A 17,320-nucleotide genomic window follows, 5' to 3' on the forward strand; every position below is an offset into this window, starting at 1 on the left:
TCCTCTTATTTTTTCCAACACAACAACCCTGTGAGGTGGATTGAGCTGAAACACAGTGACTTGCTCAGCTGGCTTTAATAGCTAAGGCAGGACTAGAACTCAGCCGCCTGGTTTCTAGTCTGGTGCCTTAACCACTATCCATGATGGCAAACCTGAGGCATGCGTGTCAGAGGTGACATGCAGAGAGCTCTCTGTGGGTACACATGCCGTTGCCAGTTGCTCTTCGGGGTTCCGTTGCACGCATGCACACTGTCCATCCAGCTGGTCTGATGCCCATGCGTACCAGCCAGCTTATCTCTTCTGGGTTCCGTCACAGACCAGCTGGCTAGCGATGGAACCCAGAAGAGTAGCTGGCCAGCGCGTGCATGTACACCGGCCAGCTGCTTTTCTCTGGGTTCTGGTGCTCCAGTGCGCGCAAACGCACCTGAGTGCACGTACATACACACACTCCAGTTTCAGCACTTGGTGCCAAGAAGGTTAACCATCACTGCGCTAGATCAAACAATACTACTTGCAAAAGTCTCCCAATAAGCATTTATAAGGAAAAACCCTGATGGTTGTGCAAGTATATGATTTATAATGTATATAAATATATTGCATATTTTCTCACATTGCTACTTTACCTGGGAACTGCAAATGTTTTATCTGGAATGGGTATCCAAATATCATAGAATTAGTTCCTTTATTTTAGAGACAATGTTTTAGAAAATATTCTAAAGAAGATGGCAGTAGTGTTTACAGAAGGTTTCTCTGAATAAAGCTTGAATTGCAGAATATTTAATTTAGCTTTTTTTTGTATTTTATATAGAATAAATGCAACATAATATTGTATATACCGGTTAGCAAGAGCTAAGCTGCATACAAGGGTGTAAACACTCTTTTGAATAGTAGGTTTTCCCACTGTAAAAGTACAAGTTATGATAAGAATAACAACAAAGCCAACCCTACATTCTACTGAAAATATGATAGGCGCAATTAACATTGAAAACAGGAATTCTGTGAATTCAGTTCAATCTCTACCTCCAGACAGTTTCTGAATAACAACAATCTTCAATGCAGTGCTATACAGGCTGCTTCAGTATAGCAAAGACTGGCATCACATGGAAATGGTTATTTGGTGTTCTTTCTCTCACACAGCATCAATTTACAGCTTGGAAGTGTGGCTCATCCATGCAGGATTATACATAATCAACTAGAGAAAGGCAATATTCATAGTACAGAGGTGAGGAACGCAATGCACCTCTGTGCGGGGCACCAAACTGATGACTAAATTATGCATTCTTTTTCCCCCCGCTTGCTTTTACATGTTTCGCACAAAAAGGGAAAAAAACATTATGGGGAAGAGAGAAACACTTCCCATTTATCCAATTCTCCAACAGCAGGTTCAAATGCAAAGACTTTATAAGTAATTACATTATGTTCCTTACTTTTGTAATTTAAATGTAGAATTTTGGCCTGTGTGTATGTGCACTGAATATAGGCAAATACTGATGACATATCTCCATAGCAATCATAAGAATGGAGAATAAATGTTATGGAAGTTTTCAGAAAGGTCTAAATGGAAAATGAAGAGTTGAAATGACAAATTTGTTTTATATTTTGAAAGGAAAAGAATGAATTTTCCTGATGAGCCAGTATATTTTAAGTATTTTCTAGATTAAAAAGGAAGTGAAATCTATTGTGATTGAAAGTTTGGAACAGAATACTAAGTGATAATTGCTGCAGATAATTAAAATTTAAAGTATTACATTATTTAGCATCTTCTAAATAATTGAAGTTTAAAAACTAAGCAGTAAAGGACTGTAAAACTTTGTGCAATATATCACCACATTTTATATATGATAGAAGATATATGTACCCACATTACTTTTATTGATATAAAAAGTGCCTTCCAAAAGCCTTATAAAGGAAATTAAACTATATTGATTTACATTCCCTGAAAAAGAAAATGAAAAGCTGCTCTCTGAGGAGCATTCAGTAGATATATTCAATATTTAGTTAAATTGATATTATTCAAATATATCTCAAATTGAATGTATAATCTCATGAGATATATGTTACAGTAAAAGTCTGTTTTTGATTCCTCTTATCCCACTGTTAAATGTGGCCGAGATGCTTTAATTGACTTGGCCTTGGTAATCAATTGTGACTGGAAGAAGAGATTTATAACCAACATCAGACTTATCTAGTTATCATTTAACAGTGCTGACAACAGATATATGGAAATTGCTTAATGTTTGAACTAAGTTGCATTTAGGTGAATTTTAAATTAAAATAATGTATGTTTTTGAGATCCAGGTAACTGAAGCTTAAGATCTCTAGGAAAAATAACACAAATTACCCAAAACAATTAAAATAGTCTAATTTTTAAAATTATATAAAATACAATACAATAGAAATGTGTTCAATATAACAGCACATGTCCGATGGAGCATTCTACAAAAGAAAGAGGGAAACAAGTGTTATTTCACTAATATCCTCCTGAAGCTTTTCTGTAATTCTGTGCTTTGTAGTTTGGTTTTTTATGTTTTTCTATTACAAGATTTTATGTACTTTACATGACTCTATATGATGATGCATGCCACTCATAATTGTGTGCTAAATGGTTGGGCATATAGAATGAATGAATTAATGAATGAATGGAATGAATGAATAACTGAATGCTCTGTACAAACTAATGCAGACATTCAGAAAAAAAGTGTTTATAAAAGCATAGATTGCTGCAGAATCTCTCCCCAGCTTTGTCCCTACATATTTAAATATATACCATTACATATAAACCAGAATAAAAAAAAGAAAAGTCATCTTATTGGTCAAAAAGAAAAAGTATAATCCCACCTGAATTTAGTTTAGTACCAATTATTATACAAACACATACAGGTGTTTTTGGTGATGGTACAAAATGATTGGATTGTACTTTTTTTTCTTTCAACTTTCGAATTTAGTCTATGCTTTTAAGATTTCCTGGTAACTTCTCATCCTACTACTAACTAGGTCTTCTTAAAGCCAGTTATATAGGTGCTATTTACCTAGTGCTTTCTTTTAATCCTAGCAGAACATTTGTTACTTCCCTCCATCCAATCCAATTTACCCACTTAAATAATTATGATGCCATGGAGTACTCCATCAAATAATTTCCTAAATGCAGAAAATACTATATCTGCAGAATTCTCACAATCTACCTGATCAAAAATGAGATGTTAGTCTGACAATATTCTTGAGAACACTATACTGACTTCTAGTAATTGATCTTTAAGTTCTTTAAAACAAATCCTTGTGACCCGAACTGGGATCGAACTCAAGAACTGGTATCAAACTAAGAGGCGGGGCTGATGTCGCTACAACACAACATGCAATCTTGGAGCTCCAGGATTGCTGTTGATATCTCTGTTGCTAGATGGTCCTTTTGGACCTAAACCGTCCCGAAAAGATGGTGATAGAGAAGAGCATGTCCTGCTGATCTCAGGAACATCGCAAAGTCCCTGATCGATCCAGCAGAAAGCTCTTTTTGCTGGCTACAAGAGAAGCAGCCATTTTTAAGCTGCACAAGGTTGGGACAGCCCCTGAACAGAAGGAAAGCAGGAGAGAGAGTGTGTCAAAATGGTGAGATAAATTTTACTTTTAGAGAACACCCAAAAAGACTTAGAGTAAAGTTAAAATGGAAGACAGAAGAGAGTAAGTGGCGGATTAGCCTGAATTAAAACTATTGTGTTATCTTTTTTTCTTTAATTTTGTTTTCTTTTTATGGATGAAATTTTTACAAATGCCTCTTACTTTTTAAATTGGATTGGTCTCTTTTTCCCTTCTTCTTCTATTTTTTCTCATTTTTTGTATTTGTGAATTTGTGCATGGCAGGATTGTCCTTTTTAACCATCTTTTTTCTTAACTCAAAGAAAGCTTAAAGAGAGCTAAAAGCAGAGGAAAAATAAGTAACACTGTCATCTAGAGGCTGGAGGCTTGGAAATATTTTTTATATATATTTGACGTACATCTCATGCTTCAAGGCTTCAGAATTTGTTTATTGAAAGAATAGTGGGAAGAGTACAGTTCGTTTACACAGGTGCTCTTCTGGAATATTATCAGCAGCTGGACTGCAGTAAAGAGAAAGCCTTGACTTGAAAGATTATAGTGAATTTATTTGAAACCTAGTAAAAGGCCTTGGATGTCCTAGTGGCAGTATTTACAACCTGGAAAAATGGTGCAATATGAAGAAGAAATAACTTTGCAAAAAATTATGCTAGAAATTCAAAAAGTCCTAATAAGCACAGAAAGAATTGAAAAGAATATGGGGATTATAGGACAAAGAACAGGAAGAATGGAGGGAAGAGTTGAGGTTATTGATGAAACAATGATGAAACTTGTAGAGCTCAAAAAATTGCAGAGAAATATGAACAAAGTAACAAGAAAATTGTTGATACTGACAGCAAACGGAGAGTGGAGGGAAATTATACGTATGGAATACTGAAAGGAGAGGTTGATGAACTGGTTCTCTATCTCATGCTTCAAAACATAGATGAAGAAAGGGGAGAAAATGTGGCAGAAACAATGAGAGTATCTTTGGCAGAAGCACCAGTGATAACCAAAGGCAAGCTGATGAAAGGAACAGATGGAGGGTTTTGAGTCTTTACAAAATATGCAATGAACAACAAGTTGCCAAGAGAAGTTCACATAAGACTTATCAAGAAAACACCTAGAATGCAGATTTTACAAATGGCAAGAGATATTGGACTGCACTACTACTGGAAGGATACAGGATGATGAAATGAAATGTCACAATAAAATTAAGTTAAACTTAGTTAAACTTTGAGTATTATGTATAAGACAAAGTAATAATAGTTATAATCAAATAAATGATTAAAAATGAGAATAATGCATTTATATATACTAGATTGATATATGGAATTTTATATAAGCTGTAAATGAGGACCATGGAGATGATGTGGAAAAGCCTTTTTTTTATAAAAGATAAACAATTCTATATAGAATAGAATACAAAGATGTAACACCATTGGATGAGTCCAGGATGATGTAATGAAATGTCATAATATAAATGTACTTTAAATTTAGTATGCTTCACATAAAAAGGATGTCATAATAGCTATATTCAATGAATGTTCAAAAATCATAATAATTGTATGCATATATATTAGATTGATGATATGAGCAATGGAATGTGTGAAAATGAGTAAGTTGACATGAAATTAGAGAACAATTTTATAGGACATAGGATCTATTTAATTAGTGGTTAGATTAAAATAATAATAATATGGAATTGAAAATTTATTAGAGAATGTTACCAACACCAAAATAATAGAATGATTTAAAATAGGGATATTAAAAAAATACTTATTATTGGACATGTTGAAGATGATGTAACAAATTATTATAATATAAATGAACCCATATTTAGAATACCTTGTTTAAAATGAAAAAATAATAGTGACAGTCAAACAAATGAAATACTATAATAATAATGTATACAAATATACTAGATTGACAATATGTGACTTTATATAAAATTAAAATTTAAGGGAGAACTACGGAAAGGATGCACAAAAACCTTGTAACCAATCGGCACACTGTACGGAATGGAAGATGGTTTTTATGTTACGTGTTTTGTTTGTTTATGTTTGTTTTTTTAAAAAACTCTGTGTGTGTGTGTGTATGTATGTATGTATACACACACACACACACACACACACACACACACATATACATATATATATGTTACAAATTTGTGTCAACTGATAAGGAGGAGAGCCTGTGGCTTAGTGGCTAAGACTCCTGCCTAATATATAATACAGCGCAGGTTCAAATCCCAGTAAGGGTATGGCTAGCTGATGAGAGCTAATTAGCTCGAAATAGATCTATACTGGTCTCCCTTTATTTATTTATCAGTACAAATACAACACACACATACACACACACACGTATGTATGTATGTATGTATATATGTATGTACGTATGTATGTATGTATATGAGATGAGAACTGGTATCAAACTAACCAGTGCACAGTAAAGTACTTTATCTCTGCCTTTCATTTCTTACCTATTAGCATTCTGCCATCTACACAGAGCCACTGTCTTTTTAATATTTTGAACATAAATAAAGAAGCCTGTTTTGTTCTTAGCATCCTTTGTATTTTCACTCTTCTGGCCAAGTTCTACAATTCTAGGCAGCCTTTCTCTACTCTGTGACATGCATCTTTTTCTATTTTATATGTCCTCTTTTCTGTTTTTGGATCTTCCCTAAGCCCTGGCTTTTTCTGCTGTCCTTCATATTTTTTCCTCATTTGACCTACCTCCAACCGTACTTTTAAATACTCCGAATTTAGAAGCTCCATCCTTTTGTCCTCCTTTTCGTATAGCTTCTCATGCCATGGGATCCTACATACTACTTCTCTCAGCTTATTGAAACCCTTTCCTTTGAAGTTCAAGACTTATCTAGACTCAGTTTTAGATTCCCTTAAGAACAAGAATCCAGCTTCATTTATTCAACTCCCCTAATGTTCCTGTTACTTTTATTTCCTCGAGTTACATATTAATTACAAGGTTTTGTTTTCTCAAGGTGATCTCTAGTACTTGCTTTACTGTAATCATTCCTCTACTAAAACAGGATAAATTGATAAGCAGAATATCACAGATATGCTAAACTTTGCATTTATAGAAAGACTGAATCAATCTGATATTGCAGTGAAAAGTACCTAGATTATTTAGCATATGGCAAGCTATTAAAAATAAAATACCTGGTAGGTATTATCAACCGTGACATTATTTGCAAATGAAAATATGCTTTTATTGAGAATCTACATTTTAAATTAAACAAATATAAGGTACTTATGGTATACAGCCTAGGCACTGAAATTCTATATAAATATTTAGAAGCAATGCTACCACACAATATAAAAAATCCCTTAATGTTATACGTAATCCAACTGTTTCAATTAAAACAACATATTGCCATTACTATATATATATATCATTTTATATAACTTAATAATATAAATGTAACAGTGCATTAATCACTAGTTGCAAATTAATAGAGAGGCATCTGCAGAATGTGATGGCTTATTCAAACTGAGTACTGTGACATAAGTTGCACTTCTTACATATCTATAATGTTGCAATGGACGTACAAAATGGGCAGAGCTTGTGTTGCAATATTCTTTCTCTCCTTCCCATAATGCAACAAAACATGTGTTAAAACCACAGGTTACATTAACTGAACAATTTGAAACCAATCGAATTATTTATGATGTAAAGAACAAAAATCAAGTCTCTGCTCCAAACATCTGGATGTGTGGGAAAGAAGTTCTGAAGCAACATCTTGGATTCAAGATAATAGTATCCTATGGAAGAGGTATGTTAATTGACATTACTGTAAAAGTTTGGTAGGTATGTTAGGCATAAAATGGAACTTTAAATAGGAGAGACAACTTTTTAATAGGAATAAAAATATTCTGTTTTTATGAAATTAATATGAACACCACTTGACTATCCATACTGCATTATAGTTGGAGATTACTGAGGCTATGTAACGCTGAAAAACTGCTCAAATGCTTATATTTTCCTGTTTCTGCTCTGCCAAGCATATATTGGATAATATATATTGATTATCATGATTTTCAGCCCTTAGAATTTCAGTCACTCTCTCTCTCTCTCATCCCCTCAGAAGACATTGGCTTGCCACAATCTGTCAGATGTTTTGAACTTTCTCCTATTTCTCCAAAGCTAAGTAAGGACATAATTAAAAAATAATCAAATCAATTTTAATTTTAGCATTTGTTGTACCTACTATATGAAGTGCAATTCCTGGCTACCAGTTTAAAACCAATCAACCTTCACCTGAAAATCAGTTGTATACCTCAAAACTTATTTAAATCAAACAAATCTGCTCCATATTTTCTTTTAAATGGGAAGTGATATAGAAATGCTTAAAATAATAGAAGTTGGAGAATGTTTAACAAGAAATAGCATACTCTAATACAGGTAATTTTTCCTTTTTCCCTTTTATAGATTTATTCTAAACCTGTAAGCTAGATTTCTGCCTTGAAAGCCTTATGATATTATCAGGCTGTAAATCCACTAAAATATCTCTTTGTAGGTTCCCTTCTGCATTTATTTTCACTAAAGAAATGCAATATGACTTATTTGTGTAAGATAGATAGATAGATAGACAGGCAGGCAGGTATATATATATCCCTATTTAACACAGATTCTAACAATTTCTTTACAAGGTCTCCACATTAAGAAAATGTATTAACAAAATTATGAAAAAATATCTCCCAAAATCAAATAAGAATTATACAACATACACATCAAGTACCTAATCTACTCCTCCACATAAAATACTGATATTTGTAAAAACAGTTACTCTACAAATATCCCCAAATTTCATAATAAAATAAAACAAATGTTTTGTTATCCAGCTAGATCCAGGATGGCGAACGTATGGCATGCGTGCCACAGGTGGCACGCGGAGCCATTTCTCAGGGCACACAAAGCGTTGCCCTGTCAGCTGGCCAGCGCACATGCGCACACTGGCCAGCTGAGTTCAGCCTTTTTTAAAGACATTTTTCGCCCTCCCCAGGCTCCAGAGGCTTTACAGGAGCCTGGGGAGGGCGAAAAGAGCTCCCCCCGGAGGTCCTCCTGAGGCTTCAGGAGCTTCCCTGAAGCCTCCGGAGCCCAAAAAAACCAGCCCTATGGGCAAACCGGAAGTTCGGGAACGGACTGCCGGTTTGCTCGGAGGGTTGGTTTAAGCCCTCCGGAGGCTTCAGGGACCTTCAGGAGGCTTCCCTGAAGCCCCAGGAGGACTAAAAAGGACACTCCGTCAGGTTTGCTCGGAGGGTCCTTTAAGTCCTCCGGAGGCTTCAGGAAAGCCTCCTGACAGTCCCTGAAGCCTCTAGAGAGCTTAAACCAACCCTACAAGCAAACCGGAAGTGACTTCTGCTTTGCTCATAGGGTCGCTTTTTGCCCTTCAGAAGCTTCAGGGAAGCCTCCTGAAGGTCCCTGAAGCCTCCAGAGGGCCTCCGGGGGGGGAGGCTGCTTTCGCCCTCCCCAGGCTCCTATAAAGCCTCTGGAGCCTGGGAGGGGGCGAAAAAAGCATGGAAAAATGGGGGGAGTGCCTCTCATGCGTGCATGCGCACTGGGGGGGTTGCACATTGAATTATGGGTGCGGCACACCCGCGCACAACCCCCCTGCAATCCCCTTTATGGCACACGAGCCAAAAAAGGTTCCCCATCACTGAGCTAGATTGTAGCTGTTTTACAAACCTCCCAAATTGAAGATTTATCTAAAAAAAGAAAAAGTAAATAACAGCAGTAGACCAGTGATTAGCCTAATCTTCCACTGGACTCTATGAATAAAATATGACTGGAAATAATTTTTGATGTATTTCAGGCACACAGTTGCATAACTTGGATAAAGACATCTATAACCATTTGCCTATATGGCAGACACTTGAATAGGCATTTATGATGATTCATTAAAAAGAATAACAAGAAAGTTTCTTTGGATGGGATAACTGCACTTTTGGTTGTTTAGCCAAGACTGACACAATGCTGGAGCACCCATGTAACTGAAAACTTTTTGCACATTATTACACAACCTGATTTACCCACACATCAATTTGTCTAGTAAAGACAGAAGGTATTTAAGTGATTTCTAGAATAAATCAATTTCTTCCCACCTACTGACTACTGGATTCAGCATCACATAACTGTCAGTCACATAAGTGAATTATTCATATATAGCAAAAAAAAAAAAAAATCCTTGATTGTATCTGGGAGTGAAGCAACTGGTAGGTGGTAGCAGATAGCAAGACATGAGCTTGATGTCCTATCAAATTTGAGCCCATTGAAAGTTCTTAGTCTCAATCTACCAGTTACTTTTCAGAAATTTTATTTTCTGATAAGGCAAAATTTGAAAATGGCTGTATGAAGCTTTCTGGTAATATAATACATTCGGCATTTTTGCACTAATTCTCAGGGCATCATTTCTAGTTAAAAAGAGCAAAAAGCCATCTTTTTTTATTGTCATTCTCCACCAAACTCAAACTTCTGTATGTTATCTGCCATTAAGCACAGTGCCCATATTCATATCATCCTTATGGGTTTCTTGAGGATCCTTACATTCTGTTTACTCATCAAAATATTTTGACTTATAATTGCTATAGCCTTTATTATCTGAAATATCCAGGAAAAGTTAGTTTAGGGACTTTTGGAAATAAAATACTGCAACAGAATTATGTTGTGCTTTAGATAAACACAGAAATTCCTGTAATAAGCAGCTGTCCTCAATCTAGTGTCTTCCAGATGAAGTGCACTCCTGTTTCAAGAAAGAAAAGTGTACAACTAAATTGATACTTATGATAATTAAAAATAATAATAACTCCAATTCAGAGTGGGGTATTTCATTGTATATACAGAAGATATCAGAGTGAGAAAAGCTACATTATTTATCTTGGTCATTTTTCTTGTTTTTACTAGACAATCACTTGCAAACACTGTGGGACTTTTTTATTGTCAGCTAAAGGGCTAGAGTCCTGCTGTTTGCCATTGCTGTGATTGTCAAACATCTCAGTTAAGGCAGAAATCAAAGCACAATAAAAGATACTGATTGAGGTACTAACAAACTGATTGGTGTTCTTACCTAGCAATAGTGTTTACTGCTTGATAGGTATCCTAAATAAGGCTAGGAAATACCCCAATCATTCATCAGCTTGTTAACTTGATTATTGTTCAAAATAGCACGTTTCTTCTCAATATTTAAAATACCTGAAAATAAGCTACTGATGAAAATACCTCACTAAAATGCAAAATAAACTGGTGACTAATTCAATGTGATGAACAGCTCCTTTATTTTGTTCCGAGAAGAATAAAACTCAAAACACAAAATGGGAATAATTGCTAAATATTAGTGATCAGTGAGTTTTAAGTCTCACACCTTTTAAATTTCAATCTACTCTATTGCCAAACCACTGTCACAGTGGTCACCAACTTCATGCCCTGACACTTTCGAAAGGCACCAAACCTGGGTATCAAGTTATTCCACAGAATTATAATACAATTAAAAGCCCAACAAAATTGAACAAAATCTGAACAGAATGTTTGTATTTATCTCTCTGAAAAGTAATAAAGGAATTATTTCTAGTTAGTGATATATCTAAAATGCACACGTCAATCAACACATATTTATTTGCAATTCATACACAACTAGATTCCTGGGATAGATATAAACTGAATATTCATTAGATGACTCACAGCAATGCACAACCCACAACACATCTTAAAAGTGAAGATTTCTTGTGGTTTCGGATCTATCTTTCTAGACAACTTGAGTATTTTGCTCAAGAGATGGAAAAATTATGGCAAAATATGTCTTTTGGAGGCTGTTTCTATAGTCAATATCTCAAAGGATGGGATGTAATAGCCCTCTGAAAAAGCTTTAGAAAACCTACCTGGGAGGGGTAACCCAAGAATGGTGTCTTGCCATGGGCATGTCCAGGCTTGTTCTAATGGGAAAAAATAATTTAGGGTTAACTCATGGGAGAATGTGGCAGCAAGAAGTGAAATGGATTGTTCTTTAATACTGCAATGTCAAGAAACAGTAATTAGAAGGAGAAATATTCTATCTGCCAATTGACACAAAATCCTAAAGATAATAATAGACCTACAAATAATAACAGAATACAACATTTGATATATATCATTGCTGTCTTTGAAACATTGTCAAATAAGTCACAAAAACAGGGTTCACATCTGAGGAAGGCAGGGTAGTAGCAAACTGTAAGGAGGTGGATGAAAGGGAAAAGTTGAATAAATATAAACAATTGGTGTGAGAGAAATAAATATTCACTGAGTATCCCACACTTTTAATTTATTTTACAAGGGCAGGAGGAGATAAATGAAAAAAAAAAAACCTGGAATGGAGGAAAAGGAGTTCTACTATGATTTAATGCAGGAAACTCTTAAATCCTGTTTGGAATCCACAGTATTTCACTCTGAATTTCTGTAAGTTAACAGAACCACAGTGGTCAAAAGTATTAAATGACTGAATGTGAGTACACTACATTAACCTCTAAGTAGGCAGAATGCTGATAGTCTCTAAATTACAGGGTGTAGTTTGCACAGAACAGTATGAGCTTGCTAGGCTTTCGTATCTTGGCCAAAAGAAGCCAAAACAGACTGCTACTGAGCACAGCATGCTGCAGGTGGCATTGGCACAATTAAGGCTGATAACTTAGCTTACACTTGTATTACCTTTCTCAAAAGAATAATATTAATAATAAATCATGTATGATGAATGAGAGAGAAATTAAAGAAAAAAATATATTTGTGCCCAAGTGAAACCAGGAATTAAAACATCTAAATGAAGGGGAGGTCTGATCTTGTGGATTGAAGTTTATTTATTTACTATGCTATCCCTCTTAATCCTAACTCAGGACAGCAACAGAAGCTTCCAAAATGCTTTTCAAGCAGCCTCATACACAAAGTATTGCAATGGTGATTAATGAATGAGTGATAATGAGCAGAGCTTCCCAAGTTAGGAATTGGTCCAAATACTGCACAAGGTGAATTTGTGCAAAGGCTCTCCTGGCTATGGCTATTACCCACTCTTTAAGCAAAAGCTATGAGTGCTAAATTTTGTACTTTCAGACTTGCAAGGTTCTGTTACTGTAGCCTTACAATAAAGTAGGTTTAACTCATCTAGGTATGTTTCCTTTCTAGTTTACTAGGAGGGCTGACATAAATCTTGGAAGTCTAAAGGTACAAACCTCCTGCCACCACATTTAACTGATCAGTTAGGTACTTCTTAATTTTTTTTAAAAAAATCTGACCATGAAGCAACTGTGAGCTTTCTCTTGGTTAATTGTTCCCTAGGCAGTATCTCTTTCCTTTGTCTCCCCATCAACACATTCCATTGCAATTAGCTATGTTTTGCTGTTCTTATTGCCATAATATAATTTTAATAAACACTCTTAACCCTGCTTGCTCTTGTTCTTTTTCTTCTTCCATTAATGTTCCAGACATCTCCTGTGCCATTTCATCTTTCAGAATTCCTCTAAAACCCAAAAGATTCTCGAGACCCAAGAGCCCAGAAAGTTCATATAGGCAGGAACTGATTCATGTGTCATCATCAGTTTGGTCTAATGGTTTAAGGCACCATGCTAGAAAGCAAGAGACCCTGAGTTCAGGTCCTGCCTTAGCCATGAAAGCCAGCAGGGTGACTTTGCCAGTCAGTCACTCATGTTGGGGACTATCACAACTTTCTGCTGGAATCCCTCAAGGGCTATAAAGCACTTGAGTGAGACCAATTAAATTGGTCTTTCCATAGCCAACGCTAACAGATTGTGATGTGTACATGACAACTGACTAATCACAACAACAACACCCCTCCCAAATGGTGATGTTATGAATGCCCTGAGAAAAAGCCAAGTCTAGCATGACTTGAATCACATTCATGGATACTGTGGTGGCCATTAACTCCTGAGCCACCTCCAACTTGTGGCCCCAGAACAAGCAGGTTGACGTTTCCCAGAACTACAAGTCTGGAAAACTCCTGGGCCAATCTGGCCATAGTATTCAACAAGCAAAGTAGGGAAATGCTTGTGTAGCAGGGAGACTGGTACACAAACAGCAAGAGCCAGTTTGGTCTAGTATAGCACCAGGCTAGAAAGCAGGAGATTGAAAATTCCTGCCTTAGCCATAAAAGCCAGCTGGGTGATTTGAGATATTTGTAAAAATAATAAAGATGGGATATAAATAAATCCCTTATGATGCATAAGGCCCAATTTCACAAATAAGGTTTTATATCCAGTGGATATAAAATCTTATTTGTGAATAAGGATATATCCCCTGGAAGCCACTACAGCTTCAGAGGTGGCAATAACTCCACCTCTACCCGTTTGAAAGTCTCAGTTTATGGAGATCGAATAACTTGCAAAAATGACCAATATGAAAGATATGGACTGAGTTGGTTTAGGTATGGAGAAAAATGAAGGAAGATTAAATTGAAGGAACATAAATAATGGAAGAACGTGCAGGTTAAAAGGAAGGAGAAGTTTGAAAATATAAAAGTATATCTGTAAAGTATCCCATTCAAATTATGGCAATATAATAGCACCAATATTATTTCAAAGAAGAATGCCAGTAATGCATAAGACTTTTTAGAGTAAAAAAGAAATAGTGTATCCAGTTACATCCTTAGTTGTTACACTGACTTTGGTCTTTGAAAATTAACCTCAATTAGGGAATCTCTGTACATTACATTGTAATGTGATGAAAGCCCTCTGAAGATATGGATCAGTATGCAGATATTGAGATGTGTGGTGGCAAAAGTTTGAATAATAATCTAAAGATTCATTAGCCTTTAATTCTTGTTATCTAAATATTTCTTAATATGTTAGTGTGCTTGTCTCGAAGCAATACATTTTAAGTGTTTCAACATGTCAAAGAAAAGAGTAGATTTACCTTTACCAGTCATATCCTGAGCTTTACCAACTCTATATGAAAGATAACTCATTATTTTGTAGTATTCTTTTGTACATAAGATGGCTAGAAAAGAGATATCTTTCTTACTTGCAAGAAATCCTACACTACGAGGGTTCCCTAGAAATATGATGGGCAAGAGAAGAAGTCTGTAGAATATTAATCCTAATAAACACTAGCCAGTCTCCAGCAACCATTAACAATTGGTTCAAATCAGTTTTTTTTCCAAGCTGGTGTTTTTGAAATGTTCTGGTCTTACTTATGCATCCAACTGTTAAATGAGGTCCCATTTAACAAAAAAGAATACACCACAATGTTAATTTACAATTTTCATCCAATGTAGAATTTCCCCATAAAAAACTTACAAATACCTGTGTCTAAAATAATGTATCTAAATGTCTATCTATTGTGTGTCTACATTTAGATGTATCTAAAAATATATCTAAATGCTCATGAACTACATTTAGAAAAAAACAGAGATAGCATATGATAAAATTCTGTTCTTATATATAATTAAAATAGAGTCTGACAACAGATTTTAAGACAAACCCAATTCTTTTCATTGGTCAATCTCAAATGAAGTGTGTGTTTTTTTCTTGGCTAAGTAAAATCAAGGAAACAGCAAAATGTGTCATTCTGACATGAATAAAAGGATGCTGAGAGGGAAAAGTGTTTGCAGCCTATAACTTTTATATAAAATTAATGTATTTCATTAAAACCAACTGGGCTTATGTGAGTAGACATGAGTGGATATTTACTCTAATACAACTAAATAAAAACTAATATATTAAACAATATTTTTTTTCTTAAAAACACAAAACAAAAATTACAAACTTCCAAATTAGAATTACAATTTTTTTCTTAATTTAGAAAAGAACTATGCAAAGAATACTTTATGATTAGATATCCAAAATTAGCAATAACAGCATAGAAAATAATTTTGTTTTTATAAATTAGCATGATACCTAATAAAAGAGTGTGTTCAACATTAATAACATTTTGACACTGGGATCCTTGTCCATTAAAATATATTTTGTATAATACCTTATGGGTATTATAAATATTTTATATAGCAAAATATTTCATGGCTGTAAGATTCCCTGATATCCAGACAAATACTTAGAATTTGAAAATAAGTTTCCATGTTAAATATGTAGATTATCTTAAATGAAAAAAAAGTTGTGCAAACTTAGAACACAGAATTTGTTATCAAGTAAAGTATTATTAATGTTATAATAGTAATTTAAAATTATTGCTTTTTAATGTAGTCTAGCTGCCTGAGGCTGCTAGAAACTGCTATGCCTGGCTAATGTGTTGAAATTACAATGCAAATTTTCCTAGAATTTGTGTTTGTTTCACACCATACCTAACCAAGAAAATAATTGCCTTAAACATTAAAGAATGGTGACATGTTGGACTCAGAGTAGCTGAAGAAAGTGTCCTATATGGATTGTCTGTGGTTTACAAGAGATTTAGGGGTGTTTTTTTGGTTATAGTATAATTAATTACACACACTATCTAAATTTCTCCCTCCTTTTGTTATAGGAAAGTTCAGACCTTATGTCACACTATTCACATGCATCTTTGTAACTTTGGCTTGCTTCTCATTACCTAGGCCAGGGGTGTCCAAACTTGGCAACTTTTAAGACTTGTGAACTTCAACTCCCAGAATTCCCCAGCCAGCAGAGCTGGCTGGGGAATTCTGGGAGTTGAAGTCCACAAGTCTTGGACACCCCTGACCTAGGCCTTAACACTGGGGAATACTGTTCTCCTAACACCAGCGGTAAAACAGCCTGGCCTTTTATTGATCTACACATTGTTAGATGTGCAGCACTGTGGAACTGTATCTGAAAACTTTTAGGATATTTTTTTGTTCCTACCATTCTTACCTGGAGAAAGATTGACAGTATTCATTGAATAAATGTTATCAAAGTATATTCAAATATGCAGGTGTATCAAATTTAGTGATAGATATGTCTTGACAGCAACATGGGTGCGAATCATTTCCTCATTGTATAAGTTCACATTTATTTAGTTTCATGCCTATGTAATAACTTCAGCGAAGTCCAAGTGTAGCTCCTGCCTATATGGCCATAGGCACTGCTATAGGTAAAAATTAATTGGCTTCCAATAGTGAAGATGTGATCCAGAAACATGGGAAAACACAAAACCTGATCATTTAAAGGGAGTTTTGTGTTCTATGGAAAGATTAACATAGCCCAACCTTCACCATCTCTCTCTCTCTCTTTCTCTCTCTCTCTCGATCTACATACATATATACATACACACACACACACACACCAGTGGTGGGTTCCAGATCCCGTTCTAAGCGGTGTGGGCATGCGTCGTACCTGCCATCAATGCCTCTGCAAGCCTCCACTATGCTCCAGCTGCTTGGCGGAGCGTCACGCAGGTGCTGTATGCACCATGCGCATGTGCGGAAGCGCTGAAGGCTTTAAAGGACAGGTAAGGAGCTCGAGGGGGCCCTCCGGAGCACCGTACCAGAACGGTACCCGGTGCTCCGGGCAGGCTCCAGTACGACCGTACCGGGCATACCGCCTGCAACCCACCACACACACACACACACACACAAACATACACATATATAAAAGCTAAAACCACTCATGTCAGATCACAGAATCTTCAGAACCGTAAAGCCTACAAACTTGAAATGTGGCAAGTATGTTCCTCTTGGCTTCTAGGTGCTCGCTTAGAAAGGATTTTTCGTAATGACCATCAGATCATTAGTATTTGTTATTTTATTATTAACACGCTTTGATGCTAAGGAGTTCTACTCCCCCTCCCCACCTGAAAATATTTCTGTTCAAAC

The 17,320-nt window shown here is 35.6% G+C and overlaps 1 protein-coding gene across 7 annotated transcripts in view; it reads right to left on the reverse strand.

Moving 5' to 3' along the window:
• The window catches only part of NPAS3 (neuronal PAS domain protein 3), a 785,079-nt gene that overhangs the window by 576,895 nt on the left and 190,864 nt on the right, over positions 1 to 17,320 (reverse strand). Inside the window, exon 3 of one of the 7 annotated variants that reach the window (XM_081971249.1) lies at positions 11,460 to 11,513. The exons of the other annotated variants lie outside the window; for them this stretch is intronic. Coding sequence (XP_081827375.1) covers positions 11,460 to 11,513 — 54 coding nt within the window. The remainder of the gene's footprint in view (positions 1 to 11,459; positions 11,514 to 17,320) is intronic. 7 annotated transcript variants of the gene reach the window in all.

The sequence above is a fragment of the Natrix helvetica genome (genome assembly GCF_964273705.1).
Source record: "Natrix helvetica genome assembly, chromosome: 1".
Taxonomy (NCBI): Eukaryota; Metazoa; Chordata; class Lepidosauria; order Squamata; family Natricidae; genus Natrix; species Natrix helvetica.